Here is a 20,281-nt window from a genome sequence, read left to right as displayed (position 1 = left end):
GAGTAGAAGTTTGAAGTAGAAGCTTTCCTAGTACATGTGTCGTGTGTGTGTGATCATCATGATAGGGATCTGATGCCTGTCACTGCTGATAATAGGTACTTAATTTGGGCTTGATATGTTCCTTTGCTTTATTATGATACATTGCCTGTTTGATCGGGATTGTTTTTGGAGGTCACCGTCATGCCATGGAGCACCATGTGCGCATGGACAGGAATGAGAGCAAGGACAGAATTGACCGCAGCTTCAAGGATGCTCGCGAGATTGTGCGAGAACGGCAGAAAGAAAAACGTCAGAAAGAGGTTCCTCGAGATGATTGGGCCATGCGTGATGACAGGGACATTGGAAAAGAGGCACGCAAGAGGAAGGAATCACTGAAAGAGAGGTAAATTATTGAACTTGGTTTCTCCAGTGTGTGTGAACATAAGAATACTTAACCACTTGCCTGCTGAATGTTTTAACAATTTGTCATTCCTGTGTGCCGAGGGAAAACTCAATGGTGATTGCTTATACTAGGTCGGTCCGCGGCCACTGTGGCTGTGGTTAACAGCGCAGTCCAGACCCATAATTTGACCATTTTCAACTCGCTCGTTTCACTACCAAACTTAATTAAATGACACCAATCTTATACTGGAATAAAGTTCATTCTTTCATCTATCTTCGTGTGGTATTTGTTTTTATCATTCGAGTCAAACTGGTATGTGCCGGGCGTTCAAACACAAAGGGTGTCGCGTCGATTTTTACTGCGGTGACAGACTCCGCCGTGCTTGCCGCGCGAGCAGAATAACATGTGTGTCACTCGATCATTTCGCGCTGCATTGTTTGGCCATGTATAAATTTAGAAACTATGTCACTGGCAAGCCAGGATTCTCAAGTTTTTGATTGGCTAGAAATTTGTTGGGGTTTTCACAGAAAGTAGATCTGAAAGTCGCAGCGAAAGTGTGAGACTGATGTTTGCGACCCTATAACATACGAACCAGTGTTTCAAATCACGAGCAAGTTACAAGAAAAAAAAGTTTAAACTATGCACTTTCAAGTGCAATTCATGGCTTTTCTATAAAGAAAGAATCTCAAACGCGCTTTGGAAGAAAAACGAGTGACCGATTTCGGATCCCGCAACGCTGCTCGACCATGGCGGCGATCGAAGCCGTCTGCTCGTCATCATCGTTTGAAGAATGGAAAACACGCCAACTTACAGGTTTGTAAGCAAATTTTTTTTCAATATGTTTATTTTGAAAATAAATGTAAATCATATTTTTTATATTTTTGTGGGTTTGGATGAATCCTAACAACTTTGCTTCAGCAGTGTTGATGTGTAACTGGGAACAGTAACGCTTCGTCAGTCACGTTATTTTTTTTTTTGAGCACAATTATGATCTTTTATTCAAAAATTTACCGCGATCGACAGCTGTATCTAGAAGATGAAGTGTCAGATTATTCAGTAATTTTTTGTTGTACAAGGGTTTTGAGTTAGTGAGAGCGGATTGATGGTTTAATATTGTGACCGACGTCGGACAGCATGGGAACACGTGTATCCTTCCACTTCTGTTCTGATCATCAAACGCCAAGACAATTTCACGCGTCTGTGTGTGTGTGTGTGTGTGTGTGTGTGTGCGTGCGTGCGTGCGTGCGTGCGCGCATTAGTATGTATCTTATATACTAAGAGTGTATGCACAGAGTTAGTGTCTGTTGAACTGATGTAGCATGCATACATGAGGTTGCCTGAGTATGGATTAGTTAGTGTGTGTGTGTGTGTGTAAATGATGTAAAGAATAAATAACTTATATGATTAGTAAACATGAAATAAGTTTAAGATATGTTGTTACATAAAACTTACATCAATTTAAGTGAAACCATTACAGTGGAGTAGTAATGAAATTAGTAGATCATGTATCATCACACACTCATGCACACACACATATAAATGATATATATGTAAAAGCATCTATGAAATGAAAAAAAAAGAAGTATTTTAAAGCATTAGAGCTGTCTCAAATTTCATGACTGTGTATTTCAGATGATGATCAGTATAAAGCCTTAAGGGTGGCTGTTGCACACAGTGGACGAGGAAGACCACCATCAGCACCCAAGGTTCCATCCAACAACAAACTCTTGATGCAGTTAAATATGTTAAAGTATCAAGAAAACAAAACCTGGGGGGAAATGGAACATTTTCTACACAAATTGTTCCCAGAGTGTACCTTTCCACGTGTGGTGTCAATAGTTAAGGAATTCAGCAAGTGTGAAACGATCAGTGGTGCTGAATGTTTTTTACAAGAAAGGAAAGATTCATGCATCTTCCCTGGTCCCTCCTGTCAGAAGTTTGGAATTACACATGCAGATCTTTTGAAAGGAACTGTAGAGGACTGTGAGGCTTTACTCAGTTGTCCTATTGGTCTTGTGTCTGAAGTATGTCACTTAGCTAGGATATTGAGGATAAAGGATGCAACATTGCATAAATGACACCTGGTCAGAGATTTGCCACCAACCCAACAGCTCAAATTAAAACTGGGGAGGCTCAGAGCAGATGAGGCTCGCCTGCGTAAAAACAGAAGTAAACCAGGGGGAGAGAGTGCACTTCAAGATTTTTTAGAACTTCCTTTTGAAAGTGCAGAGGTCATCAGAGACAGCAGGAAGAAGCAAAAAACTGTCAAACAGCTACCTCCTACTTCAGACCCAGAGCCAGCATGCAGCAAAGAAAAAAATGAGGACATTATCACACAGGAACTAAGAACAACGACAGAGGAGGTGTCATTTCTTAAAGCAAAACTGAGTGAAAAAGAAAGGGAACTGCAAATCAAGGATGCTGAAATGACTGGACTTCTGTTATGTCAAATATGCACATTTACAATTACTCTGGTGATATCTGACAGCATAGTATCATCATGATTGTAAAAAACTTGCTCATTTGTTACTAAAAAACATATACTTTGTGACTGTTTTCGTTGTTATTTGCATTTCTGATAGCATTAAGTCTTCCAAAAAACTGTATTCTACATGCTTTTCTGAACATGCACATATCTGAAATGTTTTTGTAGCATGAAAACTTTCTGAGATATCAGCATTATAATTCAGCATGTTATCACTGTGAAATCAGGCCATTCGACACTTGACAAAACTGAATATTTTGCTATTTTGAAGGCACTGTCTCTCTCTAAGCATGTTCTTGAGTAGGCCAGAAAAAATTCAGCATAAACTAGGTATTGGTGGAACCAAGTACAGCAAAGAACAATGTGGTAAGTCTTCATCTTAAAATTTTATGACAGTCTAAAAATAGCAATTTGTTAAATCTGTCAAAACGCGTCATTTTTGCACGTTTTTAGACGCCGTTTTCTTAAAAACTACTGGGTATAATGCAATGAAAATTTGCATGTGAACTTAGTTTTTTATGTTCTTTCCAATGGTTTTTAGATATATTGAATTTCAAAATTTAAGTGGTCCTACCTACTTATACATTGTACTTTAACTCCTAACAGTTTTGGAGTTGTTCACACTTTTTTCAGTGGTTACTATGCAGCAGTTTTAAAATGCTACTAAAATGTGCATTTATGGACCAAACTTGATTGATGTATGATACATCATTGTCATTAGAATGAAACAAACTTTCAAAATATGATATTTTTTTAAAATGCTTGTGGAACATAGTTTTTTTTTATGACCTTTGACCACTGTTTCTAAAAATAGAAAATTTGAGCATTTTCAGTATTTTTCACATTCTCACTGAATAAAAATTCCAAGATCTTGGGTTCAAGTTCACAATTTTAACTTCTGTTGAGAAAACAATCATTTTTTCTTTCATTTCAAACAAAATTCACAGTACTGTGTCAAAAAGTACATGTTCAGTGCTGTGAATAAAAACATAACTATATTTCCTGTTTGATCACTACAAATCACATGATGATGAAGTCTCCTGTCAGACAGACGGATGAGTAGGCAGACAGGCTTATCTGTCGGTGTGTGTCCTCATATGGGAGAAGAGGCTGATTCTGGATGTGCAGCACTTCCCACAGGTGTTGCAAGGGAAAACGTCTCCAGAAGTTGAGCCATGCTTCTTTCACTCACGCTTCTCCTTAACCCCTTCACTGCTAGTACATTTTGCTATAGCCTATGCTGAGAAAATTTTCAGAAAAACAAGAAAAACATGCCAATGATTTTAAGTGGCTTATATTTCAAAAAGTACTGAAGATAAGTGCATAAAAGTATGTATCAAATGAAAGGAAAATGAACCAAGATTTTGTTTTCAATACTTACATGTTTAAATAAAGAGTCAATCTGACAAAAAAAATCCATAAAATGCAATAAAAAAAAAAGTGGGACTATCATTCCATTATGAAGGTGCTACAACATCAACCAGGTTATCAACCAGTCTTTCTTGTGACTGTTGTGATTAACCACACACACTTTCAAGGCTGTGCAACAGTATCTAGGTCCATATGACTCCAACACCGTCCACACAAAGAATGAAAAGGGTGTACTCACCCAGCAGCTATCGCCAGTAAAATCGCAGTGTGTGATACTTGCGGAAACAGTCTTCAAGACACAGTGCTGGTTTGATGGGGCAGTCTGGGCAGTAGAACCTCGCATCCTTTCTTTGTCCTTTCTTCAAGCAGACTCTGCACCTCCTTTGTGGCCGGGCCTTCTGTGGGGTAAATGGGATGACATCAGTGAAGTGTCATCCACATTGACGAACAGCGTGGTCATCTTTAGCAGTGTCTGGGTCTTGGTCACCAAAAATCATGGCACTAATTACATCCTTCTGGAAGTCCAGGAGTGTACTGCTGTTGCCTGCTTTTTTGTAGAGTGTGTGTGCATTTAGCATGGCAATTTGTAGAAAATGCACACACAAGCTGTCATGCAAGTTTGGTTTGAATGGCAAAGCCCATGCCTGAGGTTCCTGGGGTGCCATCTGTCTTCCCAATGCAGTAGAAGGTGTAGCCCCCTCCAGCTTCCTCCAGCTGGGTTTCACCGGCAAACTTGGTTTCGCTCTGGGCTCTCGCTTTGTCCGCCTGGTAGCGCTAGATCAAACATTCTAGCAATGAGCACTGTGTGCATTTCTGGTCTGTTGTCTCTGTCCAAAAGGGTGCGAACATTCCAGACACCCAAAGTCAGGGCATGACTCCTGGTTCTTTTCTTCTGTTGTTTTTGATGGCTAGTGTTGGATGTCCAAGTAGGTGCGGTTTCCTGCTAGGTACTAGGTGAGGTAGGCTTTGTTTAGGGATCCTTTTATCTCCCCTTCCCCGTGTGGGAGAGCAGTGCTCTGACCTTGTGGGAGGATACGGGCGCCACATCTGCCCCAGTCAACAGCGGATGACCATCACCCCACAGCCGCCTGCGTGCAGAGTCGTGACTAGGAACTGCCAGCAGCATCCTCTGCCTGTCCCCGTTACCACTTCTCCATCGCCGCAGGGCTTTGGAAAGCTGGGTGTTGAAGGGCAAGCTCGTCATTCCAACATTAGCCTGGTTGCCTGACCAGCACAGGTGACTTTTTTTTAGTGAGTCCCACAGGTGCAGGTGCAGGTACTGCCACATGTAGAACGGCCTCAGCAGGTTTTTTCTTTGGAGTTCTGTCTCCTAGGAGGACTTCCAGTCAAGGATAAGAGCTCCCCCTGCCCTTTGGTCATCCTCTTCCGCTTTCACAGCCGTTGGGAAAGGTTTCCTTCTCCACCTGGTCCATTGTTGGGAGACTTCACATACGGCAGGTAGTACTGGGTTACATGGTACCAGTAGCAAGGGCTATGCCCCTGACCTGACTGACACAAATCACATAAGTCATGTACAACAGACAACAGACTTCTTGTTTTGCAGAAAAAACACAAGAGTTTACACAGTACACACTAATGTAGCATCTCAAGGATACAAACATATAAATTGTCCACAAACTACAGTTATTTTCTTTTTTTAAACAATATATTTGTTGATATTGTTGCTAAAAATAGAACACTGAACAATTGTCCCAACAGTGGAAACAGTTGCTGTGGTTCTTTGGATATACATTGGTTATGAAGAGAATGCCAAAAAGAAACCAGTTTGTTTTTACAAATCTATTTCCAAAAAATAAATAGGTATATAAAGAATGTACAGAAAACATCCCGAGGAAGAAACTAGGAAAGAAATGTGTGGGACAACAAACCCATGCATATTTCTAAAAGTCATCACCTTTACATTCTGGCTTTTCCCTGTCATAACACTATTGGTAATTACTAATAACAAATTGAATATACGTATTTCAGAAGTCATCACCTACTCAAGGTACTGGTTGAAGAAAAACAAACAAATAAAAAAAAAACAAGTAAAAAAACAAAACAAAAAAAAACCCCCAAAACCGACCCTGCCCCTACCCTATCATCCTTGCATTTGAGTCCCACACACATGCATGCATGACATTACCTTCATCAAAACTTAGAGGGGAGCTCCTGCTATCCACAAAGCACATGTTGTTCCACAGGTAACACACATCACATTGGTTTTTTTTGGTTTTCTTATATTTCTTTAACTCTGCATAACAATTTTAAAAAAATCTTTATTCAATTTTTTTACAGTTCTTTTCTTTTTTCTGTCTAATCACTTCTTCAGTATAGTCTAACTGACCAAATCTATCATGTCTCTGTAGTTCTGGAATGTCTGGGTGAATTTTTTCTAAAATCTTGAAATATAAGCATTTACTTGTGCAGTGTCAGTGAAATGGAAAAAAAAGAGAAGAGTTTTCCACCATTTGTTTGTTTTGTGTAATGCATTGTATTTGTTGACTAACTGACAACTTTTGTCACCCCACCCATATTTTCATTGTCTGACTAGTGGCTGTCTGATATTGATTTTTCTTAACTTCCCCAGAACTTTGTTGTCTCCCAATTGCTTAGAATGTATGTCCACTGGCTGCAAATATTGGTGATATCAGCCCTTGTTTTGACATCCTCCAGTTAGACTCCAGGTTCAAAAGGGGGAGAGGGTTCTGTGATCCTGGATCTTCCGTGTTGTAACCTGCATTCTTGTAACAAAAAGCGAAAATCCTTTTTTTCCCCTGATGATAGAAATGTGCAAAAATAATAATGCACACACATGCACATGCACATATATGTGAAAAATGCATGGATCATGGACCCACCTGATTATGACCAGCGCAGCATCAGTGTTACTAAGTGGGTGAGGAGACAGACAAGATAAGGGAAGAAATACTTAGCGAGTTCAGTCTTCAGTCTCTGTCTCTCACTCTCTCAGTAAACAGAAATAGACACAAGGAATTCTCCCCTGAGCCAAATATAATTATTAAGCCAAAAAAAAAAAAAAAAAAAAAGAAGCTTTTTCCATTCACTCTCTTCACCTCCAAAGAAATTTCAAAAAACCAGGAACAAATGTCTTGACTGTCACAAGTCAATTCTCTCTTGCACAACTTAATCCAATCCAGGATCACCTCAGTCCTAGGCCGGCCAGTTAGTCTACTCACAGTCAGTGTCCACCCCACTCACTCGTGGGAAACTCGGGCACCTCCTCCTCGGTGAACATTCCAGTTCCACAACGTCCCTCCACTCCGTGGCCGGTCAACATGGAGCCCTGATAACACTTTTTCCATGTTTTTAGCTCTTGGCACACTCCATTTAAATTATTCCTTCCGGCACACTGAACGAGCATCCAGCTAATCCTCTTTAATGTTCCTCCTTCATTTACTGTTCCCTTATTTTATTTTCTTATATTTGCTATCCTTTCACACCACTCATGCATTCATACTATTTTCCAATTAGCCATACAATATTCATTTATGAGTCACTAGTCTTATAAATTACACTAAAAAGTATTAATTTATCAAAAAGCAAACATTTCAAAACCAGCAGCAAAAACTACTAAATTCTCAAACTATTCAGTCAGTTAAATTTCGAATAAAATAATCCAGCAACCAATCATTGAATAAACAATAAAATAACTTATTTTTTCCCACCTGATGTTCAGAACAGTCAAGGCACACAGACCACATCATCTGAGCTCTGATGCATTCAGACTGACGTTACAGCACATACATATACACGCACACATGAACATGCACAGCTCACGATTCACCCACACTTACCACGTGCAAAACATTTTCACATTCAGACAGGTATTCTAAATGTACAAAAAAAAATTTTCGTTCTTCCTCTGGCCACAGGTATTCGAAACTCACTCTGTCACAATCAGTGCAGTTCTACAATTGCTTGGTTTGTCTTGAATTCCTATAATGTAGCACTTGCTCGTCTGCAAGCAGAAACTGGGTCAGTGTGCTTGATCCAGCATGTTATGTGTTGAAGCAGAATTATATGTTTATATGTTATTGACTGTCAAATGATTAATAAAACACATAAAGAATAAGCCGACAAATGATTTCCAGTGACCAGTTTTTATCATTTGTGTATCAGAACGGTAATATTTTTAGTTAACTGAGATCGATTGATGAAAACGAAACACTTTCGCATGGCGTAGTCTGCTACGGTCTGGAATTGACGAAGGGAGATAGGGTCTTTCATCTGTATCACTGTCAGACATGGCATCTTGTAGCTGCCAGGTTTTTTCATCGGATCTATTGAAGGTTTAGTTTTCCAAGAAAGAGTCATTAGAATTCATATGGCAGGAAAAATTGGCGAGCACTGGCTGGGTCCACTGTCAGAATTCAAGATGGCGTCAGAAGCGAAGGCATGTGGCGAACTTCTACTTTGACGTAGATCCAGGACAGTATTTTTTAAAGATGATACTTTTTTTCATGATAAATGTGTCTGTTTAGGTTTATTTTAGTGAATGAATGCTTCTATTTACAAAAAGGTGTTTTTATGAATGATAATTTCTGAAAATTCTCCATCGATCACTGATGCTAAAAAATCAAGGGAAAAAACTGCACAGAGTTAAGGAGGTGATAAAGTTATTATAATTCCTTTGTATAACTGTTGTTATTGTTGTTGTAAGTCCAAGTCAAAGAAAATGTCTTGAAATCAACACAATTAATTCCAGGATTTGAAATCAAATTTGTTTCCGTTGGGTGCCTGTAGCCCAGTATTACACCAGAGACAAAATGAAAAAGAAACTGTGCCACCAAGCTGTGTGTCTTGCCCCTCCAGCTGCAAATCCTGACAGAAAACACAGGTGGGGTAAGGGGGCTTCTGGTGATGTATTTGACAACAACAACAACAACAAATAGTGTGACTTCAGGTAATTCAGTTGGCCCGTTTCTAATCTGTTATGTGTTGCCTTGTGTCAAACACCATGTATTACTTAGATTCAGCTGAGAGGTGAATTCTGAGTCATTTTGATGAAATCTTGTGCACTCTGAATTAAAAAAACAATAAAGAAACAACCGCGTTTTGACGAAAAAAGAAAAAAAGAAAAACTGCCACTCTCTTTTCTTCCATCCCAATAATGAAAGGCTGTTTCTAATCTGTGTCGATGGGACCAACTCTTGTGCCAAACATTATGCACTGGGCTCTACTCAGATCCGGCTGAGAGTCAATTCTGAGTCATTTTGATGAAATCTAGCGCCCTTTGAATCAAAAAAACACTAAACAAACAAACATGCTTTCAATCAGAAACAACAAACAAAAAAATGATTCACTCCTGTCCATGGGAAAACAACACACACACACACACATGCACACTCACACACGCATGCACACACCCTTCCCCCTCTCCACACACACACACACTGATATACGCGCATGCATAGACACCACCCCACACAAATACAGACACACACACACACACACACACACACACACACACACGTGCATGCACACTGTCACATGCATGCACACACAGGCATACACACACACACACACACACACATGCACAATCTCTGTCCCTGTCAAGCCACAGGGGCCTTTGTCACTGTAACTAGTGTAAGCAACATAAATTTACAATGCTTTTTTTCTGAAATTAGTCAGCTGATGATGCAGTGATACACTTGATCACAGCAGTCAGTGTTTATTATTTAGTTCTGGGATCTGTAGCTGAAGTACGAAAGATTCATTTCTATTATGAACATGAAATATGTTTTGCTTAAAACCAGGTTTTAGGATTATAGGAAAAACTGTTCATTCTTTTGTGTGTTTTTGTGCCATTTAGAAAAAAAAAGTTATTGACTCCTGCAGAACAGTGAAACATTGGTGATTCCTACATGGCTATTGGGGTTTGGAAGTATTTTTTTTAGCTTCAGGGGGCCCTTGCTCTTCAGACCCTCCCAGTAAGGTGTCACCTTTACATCACACCAGGGGCTATCTCACCCTCCTTCCGGTTACAGTATGCTTTTTGATTCAGTCCCTCTCTCATATCCCAGGAAATGAAGCATTGAATCAGAATTGCAGAGAATTGAGATCTGGCCAGATTGTCCTGCGCTTATGCTTTGTTGATAGTGTGACCATGTACTAATTTTGACTTGCCAAAATATATGATATCCCTAGAGGTGCATGGACCCAGTTGCTTCATGCAAATTTTGGCAGCCATTTTGATGCTTGATTTTCATTTCAATTGATAATTTCTTTTGACCTAGCAGTTTAAAAGTTGTCACTGATATTGCTGACACTTAAGTTTATATTTGACAGTTTTCTGGTGAATTGACATGTGTAAGTGTCAAAGAGTCCTATTTGTGTGCCATAAATTGCATGCGCCTTTTGAGTCACCAGTTCTGGAGAACAATTCATATGATGTGGACAACTGTCATTGTGTCATTGTCATTTGTTCCATTGTGTTTTTTTTGTGTTCTTTTGTGTGTGCATGTTGATAGTTAATCATTTCAGTCACTCTGGGTTTTTTTCCTGTTGTACTGACATTCCAGTTTTAAATTTTGTATTTTTCTCTATCGTCCAAAAAAACCCAGTTGTTAACCTTTCAGAGAGAGATTAGAGAACATGGAACGAGAAAAGCAGCGTGAACGCCGACTGCGTGAGGAGAGGGAAAAGGCAGACAAACAGAGACGCAAAGAAGAGGAGAGAAGACTTCAGCAGAGAGCAGAGGGTAAGTCATGTGTGAGTGTGTGTCTCATTTGTTTCTGTTTGGCTTATTCCCTTGCATCTTTCAAATCTGGTCTCAAAACTCACGTCTTCCCACAGCAATGAGTTCGGTTGTGGCAGATTCACTTCCTTTGCATGAGCTGTGCTTGACTATGTGTACATAAATACATGCATATGTATGAATGTGTATTTGTGTGTGTGTGTGTTTCCGCGCACGTCTGTGTACGTGTGTGTGTGCGTATGGGTGGAGGGTAGCTGCTGTGTACATATGTATGTTGAAATGTATGTATGCATTGTGTGCGTGTGCCACATGGAACATCAGGACGATGTATGAAGCAGGAAGAACCATCCAAGTAGCGAGAGATGAAAAACTACAAGATCGGAGTGCTAGGATTGATTGAGACAAGGTGGCGACAGTCGGGACAGATGAGACTTTCATCTGGAGAGCAACTGCTGTATTCAGGACCTACAGAGGATGGAGACCCCCACACTGCGGGTGTGGCCCTGATGCTGGCACCGTAGGCACAGGGGGCACTCATCGGCTGGGAACCTGTCAACTCCCACATCATCACAGCCAAGTTTACCACCAAGAAGAATGACATTAGGCTGAACATCATCCAGTGCTGTGCTCCCACCAATGATGCGGAAGAAGAGAAGAAAGATGACTTCTACCAACAACTACAGACAGTGATAGACAGAAGAGGAGCCAAAGACATAACCATACTGATGGGAGATTTCAACGCCAAGATCGGAAGGGACAACACCGGCTATGAGGACACTATGGGGACACACGGACTGGGACAGATAATGAGAATGGTGAGTGCTTTGCAGACCTGTGCACCCTGAACCAGCTGGTGATAGGAAGTATCTTCCCACACAAGTGCATCCACAAGGCCACATGGAGATCCCCGAACCACGTCACGGAGAACCAGATCGACCACATCTGCATTAGCCGCAAGTTCAGGAGATCATGGCAGGATGTATGAGTGATGAGAGGAGCCAATGTGTCATCAGACCACCACCTTCTTACGACGACACTGAGACTTCGCCTCAAGAGATTCACCAGCGCTAACAACACACCGACAAGTTACAATGTTGGACTGCTCAGAAACAAGGACACACAAGCAGCAGTCCAGATCAGCCTTTCCAACAGGTTCCAGCCACTACAAGAACTGATAGAAGACAGTGAGATGGACATCGAGACACAGTGGGAACACAGCAAGAAGCTCTGGCATGACACATGTGAAGAGGTCCTTGGCAAGAAGAAAACTCAGCACAAGGAATGGATCTCTGCCAACACCATCCACAAGCTGGAAACAAGGAAAGAGAAGAAAACTTTGCTGAACATGAGCAGAACAAGAGCAACTAAGGCAAAGGCACAGGAAGAGTACACAGCAGCGGACAGAGATGTAAAGAGGAGCATCAAGAAGGACAAGAGGGAATACATCGACGACCTGGCCAGTCAAGCAGAGGCAGCAGCCGGACAGAGGAACCTGAAGGAACTGTACCTGGTGACCAAGAAGCTGATGGGGAAGTTCCAGCAGACAGACAAGCCAGTGAAGGATAAGAACGGGAACCCACTGGCAACAACCGAGGTACAGTTGAAACGATGGGCAGAACACTTCAGGGAGCTGCTGAACCGCCCCACCCCTGACGCACCACCAGACATTTCACCCGCAGAGACAGAACTGCCCATCAGCTGCAACAAACCCTCAAAGGTAGAGATCAAGAAGGCCATCATGACTGAGAAATGGGAAGGCTGCAGGGCCGGACAAGATACCAGCCGAAGCCATCAAAGCAGACATGGAAACAGCTGTCAACATGCTATACAGCCTCTTCAGCAAGATCTGGGAGGAGGAGGTACCAGTCCAGTGGAAAGAAGGAATCATCATCAAGCTGCTGAAGAAAGGAGACCTCAGGGACTGCAGCAACTACCGAGGGATCATGTTCCTGTCAACGCCAGGCAAGGTTCTCAACAGGGTTCTACTGGAAAGGATGAAGGAGGCTGTCAACCCCAAGCTCTGAGGCCAGCAGGCAGGTTTCCTGTGGAACAAATCCTGTGCCGACCAGATCGCCAACCTGCGCATCATCATGGAGCAGTCACTGGAGTGGAACTCCCCCCTCTACATCAACTTCATAGATTATGAGAAGGCCTTCAGCAGTGTGGACAGAGAGATGCTGTGGAAGCTGCTGAGGCACTATGGAGTCCCAGAGAAGATGATCTCCCTCATCCGGTGCACCTACCAGGACATGAGCTGCAGGATTGCCCACGCAGGCCAGCTGTCTGAAAGTTTCGAGGTGAAGACCGGAGTTCGTCAGGGGTGCCTGCTGTCACCGTTCCTCTTCCTCCTGGTCATTGACTGGATCATGAAGACCACTGCAACAGGCAGGAACAACGGTATACAGTGGACACTCTGGACACAGCTGGACAATCTCGACTTCGCTGTAGATCTGGCGCTCCTGTCACACAAGCACAGCCAGATGCAGGACAAGACCACGCGACTGGAGACCACGTCAACCAGGACAGGGCTCAAGATCAACAAGAAGAAGACCGAGCTGATGAAGATCAACACCACTGCCAACACATCAGTCTCAGTCGGTGGAGAGCCCATCAAGGAGGTGGAGTCTTTTGTCTACTTGGGAAGTGTGGTTAACCGACAGGGAGGCACGGACCGAGATGTCACAGCCAGAATCGGCAAGGCAAGAACAGCTTTCATCATGCTCAAGAGCATCTGGGCATCTGGAGCAATCAGTATGAAAACCAAACTCCGCATCTTCAACTCCAATGTGAAGTCAGTTCTGCTCTACGGATGCGAGACATGGCGGACAACACAGACGATACAGCAGAAGATTCAGACATTCTTCAACACCTGTCTGAGGCGCATCTACAAGAGCCGATGGCAGGAGAAGATCCGAAATGAAGATCTGTGGGAGCGAGTGGTACAGGAACCAGTGGCCAAGCAGATACTGCGGTGGAAGTGGGGCTGGATCGGACACACCCTCAGGAAGCCAGCATCCAGCATCACATGCCAAGCTCTGACCTGGAACCTGCAGGGAAAGAGGAAGAGAGGCCAGCCTCGCAACAGCTGGAGGTGAGACACCGAGACAGAGCTGAAGCAGCAAGGGACCAACTGAACTGGAATGGCCAGAACAGCCCAGAACAGAGTGCGATGGCGAGGGGTCGTCGATGGCCTATGCTCCACCAGGAGCGATGGGCAAAATGAATGATGATGAATGATTGTGTGTGTGTGTGTGTGTGTGTGTGTGTGTGTTTAGTTAGTTTGTCACATTTTGGTGTTTGTACGTAACATTGATGTAATGTGTTACGTAAACCAGACCTGTCTGGTACTACGATTAGTCCGTAGTTTCTATGATTCAAGCCCCTGACTATGGCACTACGGTGGAGTGAAGAAAAAGTACGATTTTGCTGACTGCGAAACCTTAAACACACACGCACACATTCACAGAGCAAACGCTAAAAAGCACTGCACACATTCGTCCCTGAAGAATTCGTCACTGAAGATGAACTTTCATTGCATTTGACATCAACACCTCCCCCACCCCACCCACGCCCCCACCACCACCCCGTATAAGATGAAACTGTTTTTGCCCTCTCGTACTATCACCACACATGTGCGCGCACACACACTAACACACACGTTTTGCATCTAAACAGTGAAAATTGAATAAATAAATATGATGCACTTGTGCAGGATAATGTTTAGAAATAAGTTTTCTTGTCGCCTAAACTTAAGCTTTGTAACAAACAGTGTTGGAAACCACGTTTGCCAGTCCCGTTTTCAGTAGCCATTTTTTGACTGTTTTTGTCATTTGAGCAGCAACATCGCTTAAAATCTAGATGTCCATGTGTATTTTTCTTGATACTGATATTTCTTTAATGCAACTGGAAATATTTTATTTTATTTCTATTTTTCAAAAGCTTAAATTTCAAGAGAAAACATGAATGAAGTGAGGGTATCCCCAACAGTGACCTGCACCAAATAATGACTCATATATTCTTTATGATTTCTAAACTTGAATTCTGATTTGTTGTTTATAATTTTTTTTCTATTTCATTAATCATAATGTTTTAGATAATAATGTTTTAGATGCAAGGCCAAGAGACAAGGGACCACGGATGGACCGCCATATGGAACGCGGCAGTGATCGCAGTTTAGACAGATCCAACAGGGAACGAGGTCGTGGCAGCAAGGAGCAGCGCCATCAGCGCTCTGATCGAGATCGTAGTGACATTCGTGACAGAGACAGGCCCCGTAAAAATGAAGATGAGAGAAGTATGTTTTGCCAAGTTTCTTTCTTTTTGTGCAGTTTTTATTCTCAGTATTGTTACAGTCTTATGAAATGTGTAGAAGATTCAATTTCTTTGTGTCAGCTTGCCTCTTATTTATTTTTCATGATTATTTGTTGAACATTTTTGTTCGTTTCTAATAATAATAATAATAATACATAGTTTTTCTATGGTGCAATATCCAGCACCAATGCTGCTCACAGCGCCTTACATCATTCAGTAGACTATAAACATGCCTTAAAAAACACATCAACCGCTATCTGACAATGGAAAACATCCAGTGTTTTCATATGAATGAAAAAGCACACTTAAGAGATGAATCAGATTATAAAAGCTATGAAGTAAATAAGGCTTAGATTAAAACAAAATGCATTTCATAGAACACATACACACACACATGCACATGCGCGCGCACACACACACACACACACACACACACAGATGTCCCTTCCTTACAGACACACACACACACATACACTCACACACAGACACACACACACACACGCTGACATTAAATATCAACTGCACTAAAAACAAAATTGCATAAGCATTAAGATATTTCTTATTTTCTAACATAGAATTCTGTTTGGACATACTAACATGCCTACACACTTACACATGTGTACCAGAGCACTGTACCCTACAAACACATGCACACACGCACGCACGCACGCACACACACACACACACGCCCATTAGGAAATAACGAGACAGAAAAAATGCCATCACATCTAAGACCAAAACTACATAAAATACACAATGCATTAAAACAGGACTACAAAAATACTAGTACAAAGATACTTGTTAACAGGCATACCTTGGTTTAACCGTTTCGCCCAGAACAAAAATGCTTATGGAAAAGGTAATTTTTCAGATCTGACTTAAAGGAATGTAGATCAGAGGCATTCCTAAGAGATGAAGGTAGAGAGTTCCACATTTGGGGAACCTGAGCTCTGAAAGACCTATTTCCAGCGCATTTCAGATTAGTCCTTGGAACTTTAAGCAGCTTTTCATAACTGGATCTTAATGTTATGTGCGGTTCATATGTTTCCAATACAGAGCAGAGATAACAATGGAAGAGACTTGTCAAAATGTTTGAAGGCGAGTGTTGCTAACTTATAGTGAATGTGGGACTCAATTGGAAGCCAGTGTGACCGATTCAGCAGATTTCTTTTTGGCTAGAACCAGTCGTGCAGCATTGTTCTGAATTTTCTGTAATCTGTTGATGGAGGAAGATGGTAAACCCGCGAGAGTGGAATTGCAGTAATCCAGTCTGGACAGGACAAAAAATAGGAAACCAACTGAGCCATATTTTTTCTGTTATGTAGGATCTGACTGAGGCTAGTCTTCGGAGATGAAAATTACATGAGCGACACAAGAATGAAATTAAGTCATTCATAGTCAAGGTTTGATCGAGATATACACCCAGGTGTTTGGCTGATGTTTGAAATGCTACTGAAGCAGGGCCAAATGTAACTGGGTCCTTTTCTGTTGAGTTAGGTCTCCAACAGCTAAGAGTTCAGTTTTGTCTTCATTGAGCTATAGCTTGTTTTTGTCCGTCCATGTTTTTACATCAGCTACACAAGCTTCCAATTCAGTAATGACTGGTTGTTGTTTTTTTTATAATTCTGTGTCATCTTCATATGTATGGTAACCAAATGAGTGCCTTTTGAAGATGTCAAAGGCTGAGTCTACAAAGTGAACAATATAGGCCCTAAGCCTGATCCCTGAGGGACACCAAACACAAGAGGAATGACTTTAGAGGTGCTATGTTTTACTTTAACCATGAGTTGACAATTTGAAAGATATGAAGAAAACTATTTTAAAGTAGTAGATTTAATGCCAAAGGTAGTGCAAAGATGATTGATAAGAATTTGGTGGTCAGTTGTATCAAATGCCGCTGACAAATCTAAAAATGCCACTACAGATGTCAGTTTTTTGTCTGTGTTTGAGAGGAGACTGTCTGTGACCGAAAGAAGAGCTGTTTCTGTGCCGTGGTTTTTCCGATAAGCTGACTGACAAGTTTCAAGCAGGCCGTTTTCATCAAGATGTTCCTGGAGCTGATGTAACACAACTTTTTCAATGATTTTAGAAATGAAAGAAAGATTAGAGACAGGTCTATAGTCCAAATTGTGCTTTTTCAAAAGAGGGGTGACAATGGCCAATTTAAAACAATCATCAACAATGCCTGACTCTAGAGAATGATTAATAATTCTGGTGATCAAAGGGAAAAGGTCATCAAGACATAATTTCAAAAGGTTAGTGGGCAGTGGATCAAGGTCACAGTTCTTACTTGCAGATTTAAGAATAAAATCACTTACAGCTTTTTTTCAGGGACAGGTCTAAAACATGTTATGAAATTTCCTTTAAAATCATTAAATTGGATAAAACATGTCATTAAATTTCCTTTAAAACCATTAAATCTTCTCATTTTGTCTCTTTTATGTTTGTCATTCCTGTGCCAGTATGACCTTGGTTCAGTTTTCTTTGCCTGCCTTTGTACTCTGTCTTATTTTGCATCTTTATTCACCAGCATTTTAACTGTCTTATCCCCAGGCTGCCCAGCATGCATCACCCATGAAATCCCATGCCAAGAGGAATAACTCTTGTGATTTTCAATCGTAGGTAATTACAGAATTGATTAGAAATATAATAACCTTTTGTTGTGCATAATTATTTTTCTTGCGTTCTACACACAGTGGAATTGCAAAAGGGTTTTTGTATCCAGGCTCATGTTGCTTTGTACTCACACAATAAAAATAAAAGCATCAAATTTGATGGTCAACTTTGAAAAAAAAAAATCAAAAAAAATCACAGTATATTTAAAAAAAAAAAAGTTTGTCTGGTATGCAGTATATTCTAACACATCTTTTTATTCCTTTTCTTCCTCAACTTTAATTGCAACAATGAACATACTGATTTTTATGTTCTTTTCGTTTTGAAGGATGCTGTATTTTCCCTTGTTGGGGAGAAAAACAACAACAAACAACAAAAACAGTTACAAACCTACGTCACATTTTTATCTTCTCCATAATGAAAAGAGAAATATAATCCATTGAACTAGCACAATTAGGAAGATCATGCAGAATGCCAATGAATATCAGTGTTGATTTTGGTGGTCAGGCGATCGTTTAACAATTTCAGAGGTCTGGTGATCAATTCACGCTCAAACAATGACTTCACTCTCATTATTGGCGATACTCCGGGTCAGTCAATATCTAGGTCACTCAGTATGATTGACTTTTACAAGATTTTCATGCAGAAATTGTTCAAACAGTTCAAAATCCTCTTCAGAATCATTGTTCAGATTACGTGAAAGCTCTCGGCAGTCGTCAAACTCATCTTGCAACTTTCAAAATTCAAAACTTTGGCAAAACTTAACCAAATCGGACTCTGAAAAGTTCAGAATGTTCAGCAGGAAGTGGTGAAAATGAGGCAGTGAGTCTCACGAGAATCTCTATGTAAACAATGGCTTTGCCCATTGTATTTGTTAGCATGTCTTTAGTGGGCACTCCTGTGTTTTAGACAGCGATTTTTAGCAGGTGCTGGCGGGCGCTCTTGTGGAATAAGGGTTAACCATTTCAGTACAATAACAGAAAAATGGTTTGGAATGTAATGCTAATCAGTGAGATAGGCAGACAGCCAAACAAAGTAAGTAAGGAGAAAAAAAAAAAAGCAGGATTAGATCATTTGTGCTTTTGTCTGTTGAGGTCGTCTGCGAGGACCAAGGTCCCAGGATCTGAGCTCCCATAGTGAGCATCATGAAGAAGAGAGGAAACCAGCAAGCCCAGAGCAGCTGGAGGAAGAAGAAGAGGAGGAGGAAGAGGGTGAAGAAGAGATTGTAGAACCGCCTTCCCCCCATGCCAGTATTCACTCTGAAGAAGAGGACAAAGTTATTGAAACTCCTCCTCAGCAGAAAAGCAGCTCTTCGGAGGATGAGTCCGAATCTGGTAAGAGAGAATAATGACAGCTTCTTTTTTTCTTTCAAGGATGTTGGGCTGTACATTGAACTGTTACAGTATTTTTTACTGTTAATGTTTCAGTCCGTTACGATTAATCTTTCCATTCTGTTTATGCTGAATGTTATTTTAGCTTTGATATTGAATGTTCCAATCTTAATCTGTTATTCTGCCTTTTACTGAATGTTTGTAATGTTGATTCTGTCAGTTTGGCTTTGTTGTGGAATGTTCAAAAAGTTAAATCTGTTGAATATTTATTTTATTGATTTGGTGAACTGTTCTTAGGATGGACTTCTTTCAAACACTTTGTGTGCTGCATTTAATGTTTAAATAAAGCTGATTAAATATCAGTCTACAGCATAGATGTTTCCTTGAACACACTGTGTTGGGTGAGCTTCCATGGCTTGACTTCACAGATGAAGATCTAGGCAATGGCTTTGGAAACATGTCGGATTCAGGCACACTCATGTGATGAGGTTTGTAATGAGGTTTGCTTCCATTAGAAATATGAACATAAATCTTGGTTAGTGTTTGTTTATTTATTATTGTTTAAAAAAAAAAAATCAAATATTAGGATAATGATATTCAGCATCTTTGGCAATGGCCAAATCCTAAATTGGTTTACTGAAAGTGAAGTAGTTTGGATACCATTTGTCATTTTTGACTCACTTGTTTTGTCTTGCTCTTGCCAGTGCTGTCATTTTGTGCAGTCACCACAGTTCCAAGTTATCATCTGTGCCGGCAAAGAGCATGGATATTACACACAGATGGCTGTAAAGTTGTGGTGCTGGTTGATAACTCGACTTTTTTCCCTCAAAATGTCCATCATTTTAATTTTTTTCTGATGAAAATGGGCTCAAGAGAAGTAAACATACATGTGTGCTTTTGTGAGCATGTACACACATGCACATTCATTTGCATTTGATGATCTCATTTCTTGTCTAGCCCATATCCAATCAATGGCCATAGGTACATCAGGATGACACTTCATTTAGCTAAACCCAGGAACTGCTACACTTTGTAGTTTTTGATGTGAAGGTTTTTTTTCTGAAATT

At 40.9% G+C, this 20,281-nt stretch overlaps 1 protein-coding gene across 1 annotated transcript in view; it reads left to right on the top strand.

Moving 5' to 3' along the window:
- Positions 1-20,281, top strand: part of LOC143287540 (cyclin-dependent kinase 11B-like) — a 101,773-nt gene that overhangs the window by 13,536 nt on the left and 67,956 nt on the right. The window contains exons 4-7 of the mRNA XM_076595592.1: positions 172-382; positions 10,841-10,962; positions 15,068-15,253; positions 18,978-19,217. Of these exons, the coding sequence (XP_076451707.1) occupies positions 172-382; positions 10,841-10,962; positions 15,068-15,253; positions 18,978-19,217 (759 nt within the window). The remainder of the gene's footprint in view (positions 1-171; positions 383-10,840; positions 10,963-15,067; positions 15,254-18,977; positions 19,218-20,281) is intronic.

The sequence above is a fragment of the Babylonia areolata genome, chromosome 11 (assembly GCF_041734735.1).
Source record: "Babylonia areolata isolate BAREFJ2019XMU chromosome 11, ASM4173473v1, whole genome shotgun sequence".
Classification (NCBI taxonomy): Eukaryota; Metazoa; Mollusca; class Gastropoda; order Neogastropoda; family Buccinidae; genus Babylonia; species Babylonia areolata.
This window is presented reverse-complemented; position numbering and strand designations above follow the sequence as displayed.